This window comes from Sinocyclocheilus grahami, unplaced genomic scaffold, assembly GCF_001515645.1.
Source record: "Sinocyclocheilus grahami isolate Dianchi unplaced genomic scaffold, SAMN03320097.WGS_v1.1 scaffold1110.1, whole genome shotgun sequence".
In the NCBI taxonomy this organism is placed as follows: domain Eukaryota; kingdom Metazoa; phylum Chordata; class Actinopteri; order Cypriniformes; family Cyprinidae; genus Sinocyclocheilus; species Sinocyclocheilus grahami.
Window position 1 is genome coordinate 317,505 of NW_015506289.1, and position 6,911 is coordinate 324,415.

Below are 6,911 nucleotides of genomic sequence, written 5' to 3' on the forward strand. Positions count from 1 at the left end.
CCAGCTCACACACACACACACACACACACACACACACTGTGGCTCTCGTCTCAGACTCGGCCTGTGACTGAACCTCATGAAAACATGTCCAGCTCACATTTCACCACACAATCTAAAGGAACTAGATATATATGCTGCATAAAGAATATGCAGCCTATTATTTTTTACCAAGAGTTTTAGTAGTTTAAAAAAAATTAAAAAAAATTCTCATTCACATATTCACACAAATTCATAATTGATGTAATAAAGTTAACTTTCTACTATATTATAGTAAAACACAGTAATAAAAATATTAAAGGAAATGAAAAGAAATGGCTACAAATTCAATCATGATGTATATATTTTTATTTAAATACTACTTCTACTATTAATAATATATAACACTAATAATTGTATTTATTATCATTTTAAATGATTTAGAAATGTAATTATTGTTGTTATGGTATAAAAACAACAATCAAATCAGACTGTTATTGTTTTAAATGTATAAAATTACAATATTATTTTTTCCATACAGTATTCATTTTAAAAACTATCGGTTGATTAATAAGTTATCGGCCAGTGCGGTTTAACCTAGCCATCGGTATCGGTAAAGTCCACTATCAGTTGACCTCTAATAATAATAATAATTGTAATAAAAACTGATTATTGTTATTGTTTTAAATTTATAAAAATACAAAATCATATTTTAATATTACTGCTGCTATGTAGTAGCAGTAATAACAGTAATAATAATAATAAAAACAACATTATTATTATTTCAGCAATAAAAAAATATTAATGAGAATTCTGATGTGAAAATGTGAAATGAAAATATTGTCAAAATGCAACAAACACAAATCTTAACCGTTCTGCTGCAGGCTTCAATTTTTGGTGCGAAATATATTTTCTTTTTTCAGCCCCACATCAGAATGCAATAAATGTTACCCAGACATGTTTTTGAGACTCTCATGTGCATAGAAAGATTGTCTCTCTGAAAGTCACGCTCCCACAGTTCTCTATACACACGTCAGCAGATGACAAACACAAAACACACCTGCTAACATTTACTGCTTTAGTGTTTACAGTAGGCTGAAGTTTCAGGAGCACTAACGTCTAAACAAGCAGATGCTCATAATCACACATACACACACCATCACATATTACATGATGTCAGTCATGTGATTAATGTACATGATAATACACACGCTGCTGTTTGTGTGTTGTGTGTAATGAACTCTCCCTCAGGTGATGCTGGTGCGCTCATGTATTATTCATGAGTCCCTGTCTGACGACTTTAATATTCACGCCACGTAGCTCCTCCTCCTTCCTGCACTCAAGGTCTATCTATCTATCTATCTATCTATCTATCTGTGTGTGTGTGTGTGTGTGTGTGTCTGTCTGTCTATCTATCTTTCTATCTATCTGTGTGTGTGTGTGTGTGTCTGTCTATCTATCTTTCTATCTATCTGTGTGTGTGTCTGTCTATCTATCTTTCTATCTGTGTGTGTGTGTGTGTGTGTGTGTCTATTTATCTTTCTATCTGTGTGTGTATGTCTGTCTGTCTATCTTTCTATCTGTGTGTGTGTGTCTATCTATCTATCTGTGTGTGTGTGTGTGTCTATCTATCTGTGTGTGTGTGTGTGTGTGTGTGTGTGTGTCTGTCTATCTATCTTTCTATCTATCTGTGTGTGTGTGTGAGTGTGTGTCTGTCTATCTATCTTTCTGTCTATCTATCTTTCTATCTGTGTGTGTGTGTGTCTATCTATCTGTGTGTGTGTGTCTGTCTGTCTATCTATCTTTCTTTCTTTCTATCTAAAGCACTAACTTTGTTGATTTTAAGTGATTTTCCTAGTGAATAAATATATAAAAAACACATATGAAAAAACATAAAATGTTGAATGAATATATATACATAATTAAATATAAAAAAGGTAGTGGATTTGGACATGACAAATTATATGTACATTAAATATAAAATCACAATAAATATATATTTAATGTTTATATAATTTGTCATGCCCAAAAACACTACATTTATTTGATAAACGCAAAACTTTTTTCTATCTATTTTACAGTTTCACCTTCAAGAGAATGATAGTCTATAATATGATACATAATACGTAATATATAATTATATATATTATATATGTATATGTATATATTATACACATATGACATATATTTATTTATTTGACAACAGTAATACCCAGTTAACGTGGCTTTATTGCAGTAACAATACAATAAAGTCAATAACCTACAATTGTCCATTTTTGTATGGCAACATGAATGCTTCACAGAAAAGTTGTTCAATCACCAAACTGCATTGTGGAATATGGGCATCGGAGTGCTGAGACCCCGTGTTATCAGAAACGGTACGTCATGAGCTTCACAGAGCTGGAATTTATGGCAGGGCTGCTATTCAGAAAGTGCTTTTATCCAAAGCCAAAGCACAAAAGAGAGTAAAGCGCATAAAAGCACAGAAAAACCCTCATATGATCAGATGAGTCACTGCGGCCTACATTCCGATGGCTTTACGCTCGGAAAACAACTAGAGATGCCTCGACACATGCAGCGGCGTCTGCTGGCAGCTGTTGAGCCTGACGGGAGACCTGTGGCGGTGCGGGTAAACGTCTCCAGAGACTCATTAGGTCAGATGATCGCTCTGCGTGGCCCTATTACAGCAGGAAAATATGCGAGCCATTTATAAAGCCAGGTGCATCCTGAACAAACACGGCTCTTTCGTGGCATTCCTGCATTCTAGGATCATAACGCTCCCATAGACATGGCTAAACAAACTGGAGAACACCTGGAGGAGGTCAAACACATTCCACGACCTCAGGATCAACAACAGGAGTTTGTTTACCTGAATCGCGAGCGCTCGGGACACGACGGCTCGCAAATACTGCATCGGGTCTTCAGGGCCTTCCCATTTATTCTGCCAACTCAACGGACACTGAGAGAGACAGAGAAAGTCAGCTCTGATTACATCGCCTGCATCCTGAAAACAATTATCTGCTGATTTGCAAAAAAGGCCTAATATTGCATAATTTTATGATAAAAATGTTAAAAATGTCAATAAAACTTTCCATCAGAGTTTTTTCCCCCACAAAATAAGAATAAATATTAAAAAAAATTATATATATATATATATCAGCTTTAACGCACTTATCAATAAGCAGTGCACATTTTTTTATTTACTCAAAATTACTAAAAATTAAATAAAATTAATAGAAAGTAAAAAGAAACCAGGGGAAAAAAGTAATACAAAATAATAAAAACACAACATAATTACTTAAAACATTTTTATACTTTATATTTTATTTTAATTTAAAAATTTTTCTCACTAATTTTGCAACATTTTTTTTTCCCTTTAATACAATAAAATGCTGTTTCATATGTGTGTATTTTCCCACAAGATGTCATGATCCAGCGTTGTTATCGTTAACTAAAATGAAAACCAAAAATATAAAAATAACATCTGCGTTAATTAAAATAAAACATAAAAATTGACTAAAATAAAAATAGTCTGAAACTGAAATAAAATTAATAAAAAACAAATAAACAAAAAAAAAGACAAGAACAAACAACAAAATTACTAATATATATATATATTATAAAAATGCTACTAAATGCATCATATTTTGTGAGAAAATGTGACATGCTTGAACAAAACTGACACTATTTTTGGAATCAGCATCACCAAATTAGTAAGACACAAGGATTTCATTCAGCAAATATATGGTGTAATTTAGCCCAGCATATCATACTGTATTGCTTCATTAATCAAGCAGGTGCCGGCGTTCACTCTCACCTCTTGGTTCAGGAGTGCAGTGGCCAGTTTGTGTACGTCAGCGGTCAGGAGGGATGTGCCTCTGATGACCTTACTGAGCGAGGCCAGCGATTGGTGAATGCTGTGGACCAATCGCACCGCATTAAACTGCTCCAGCTGGACGAATGAGAGAATGGGAGAGCCGACGCCCTCGCTGGGCGGAGCCACCTTCTGATGGATCAATGAGGAACCCTGAAAAAGAGGCAAGAGCCAATCAGAGAGCGGCAGGAATCAATAACCAATCAAAATCTAGACTTAGTATAAAGGACACGCCTACGGACTGTTTAATGCATATTGCACACGAAACAGCTGGTGGAAACTGACTGTTGCATATCAAATTGACAAAAGAAACGTTTTTTTGTTTTTTCAATTTCCAGGAGAATTGAAACTACACAGGTTTGTATCTTTCTGCCCGGAGATAAAATTGTGTTTACGAGTTCACAGGATGCTACAACATTTGAGTGTCACATTTCAGCTCTGCTTGTTTTATGAATCTGTCACGATAGGCTGTTATTGAAGGATGAGCGGTTAAAAACAAGACTGAACTGACAGAAAACTCACAGAAAAGTGCTGTAATGCAATGCGAAGAGGCTTTTACACTGACATCTTTCAGTACAGGTACAGTAGCAAAAAACAGCCCTTTTATACACTATTATAGTATTTATTCATATTTTTAATGAGTTATTTTTAGATTCTGTCACTTTTATTTATTTTTTTAGTAATTTTATGTGCTTTTGTCATTGTTATTAGTTTTTTATATTTCTATTTTGCTTTAATATATTTTTTATTTTTATTTTAGTTTTAGTAATTTTAGTACTTCAGTGTAGGGCTGGACGATATGGCCAAAATTTATATCGCAATATATTTCTTAATTTCAGTCGATACGATATAATTCCGATGTCGATATGAACACTATTTAAAAAAGCCTCGTAAAAACTGCGAAGAACGCCCATAACAGATGTCTGTGCATACAAACTTATGAAAAATGAATTTGCCAAGTCTATGACACCTCATATAAAACCATATAATATTTTAGAGAAAATTCTAATATTCTAATTTGCTGCTCAAAAAACATTTATTATTATTATGCTGAAAACAGCTGAGTAGAATTTTTTCAGGTTTCTTTGATGAATAGAAAGTTCAGAAGAACAGCATTTATCTGAAATAGAAATCTTTAGTAACATTATAAATGTCTTTATCATCACTTTTGATCAATTTAAAGCATCCTTGCTGAATAAAAGTATAAATTTCTATCATTTCTTTCCAAAAAAAGAAATCATACTGACTCCAAAGCTTTTGAATGGTATAGTGTATAATGTTACAAAAGCTTTTTATTTCAGATTTCTATTCATCAAAGAATCCTGAAAAAAAAATTTACTCAACTGTTTTAAATATCAGCAAATCAGCATATTATACTGATTTCTGAAGATCATGTGACACTGAAGACTGGAGTAATGATGCTGAAAATACAGCTGCGCATCACAGAAATAAATTACATTTATTCTGTATTCAAAGAGAAATCAGTTATTTTAAATAGTAAAAAATATTTCAAAATTTTACTGTTTTGTTGTACTTTGGATCAAATAAATGCAGGCTTGGTGAGCAGAAGAAAATTCTTAAAAAAATAATAATAATAAAAAAAATAAATGAATAAAAATCTTACTGTTCAAAAACTTTTGACTGGTAGTGTAGGCCGACTATTCTTATAGATTGAAACAAATGTGCTTCAGCCAGTATAAAGAGTATGAAAAGTGCTCTGAGTTGCTGCCGGGAAAGAAAAGAAAAAAAAAAGAGCAACAACAAAAACATGTTGGCTTATTGAAAATGCAAACTGATTGTCTGCCAGCAGGAGGCGCTGTGAGAGCGGTGGAACTAGCGGTTTCTCCAGTAACGGCTGTAATCAAATCAGCTCGGCTCATGAACACTTCTTTATCAGATACAATGAAAATGCCATCGAAACTTTTCTGAAGACAGTCCTTTCCCTTCAGAGATACAATCATATAAAACAGCCGCGTTTTGATTTTGAAACGCCACAAATAAATAAATGTATGGGAAACACTGGTAATTCATATGGAAATATCGGAAACGTGTTTAAAAATCATATCACCGTTATTGAACAAAATGTTTTTGCGATACATATTGATATTGAATATTGTCCAGCCCTACTTCAATGTGAACCTATTTATTCCAGTTAGTTAGCAAGGCAACATTTCTAATTTAATTTAATTTAATTTAATTTATGCATTTAGCAGACACTTTTATCCAAAGCGACTTACAGTGCATTTAGGCTATACATTTTTGACCAGTATGTGCAATTACATTTTTAAATTTTATTTTTTATTTATTTAAATTACTGAAATCATTTTTAACAGTTTTAATTTAACAATAACAACACTGCAAAAATAGAAGGAAAATAAATTATGAATAACTATGAATTTTTATTATTAAAAAAACAAAAATACGGCTGCATATGGTGCACAAAAACATTAAAACATTTTACATGGATTATTGGACAAAAGACAAGTATATATAAATATATATACTGTATATATAAAAATATATGAAATATAAAAATTTTGTACTATATATAAAAATATATATAAAACTGTAATAATTATATTATGACACTAAAATGCCGATGCGTTACCTGGTTGAGACGTTTCCACAGGTTGAGCACAGGTGAGAGTGCATTAGACCAGATCTCTCTGTCAAATTTGGAGCCAGCTGCTACAGACCTGCTCAGAATCCTCAACTGAGAGATCACCTACACACACACACACACACACACACACACACACACACACAGAGCTGCGGTGAGCGCAATACATCTCACTGTACACTATCCTCCATCTCTCTGTGATTGGGGCAAACTGCAGTGAAGATGTGGGCGACTCTTACACATGATAAATTGGTCTCATTACAAGAGCTAAACACACACACACGCGCGCAATCTCTACAGCACTGTGTGTGTGTGAGAGTGTGGCAAAGATCAGTCTAAACCTGACAATGACAAATAGGAGTGCAGCGTAACAGTCTGAACACACAAAGAGAGAGTGAGTGTGTGTGTGTGAGAATGAGTGTGTGTGTGTGTGTGTGTGTG

At 33.5% G+C, this 6,911-nt stretch overlaps 1 protein-coding gene across 1 annotated transcript in view; it reads right to left on the bottom strand.

The window, feature by feature from the left end:
- Nucleotides 1-6,911, bottom strand: part of LOC107566891 (cytoplasmic dynein 2 heavy chain 1-like) — a gene marked incomplete at its 5' end in the record, with an annotated part of 69,802 nt that overhangs the window by 7,716 nt on the left and 55,175 nt on the right. The window contains 2 exons of the mRNA XM_016252453.1: nt 2,846-2,935; nt 3,794-4,003. Of these exons, the coding sequence (XP_016107939.1) occupies nt 2,846-2,935; nt 3,794-4,003 (300 nt within the window). The remainder of the gene's footprint in view (nt 1-2,845; nt 2,936-3,793; nt 4,004-6,911) is intronic.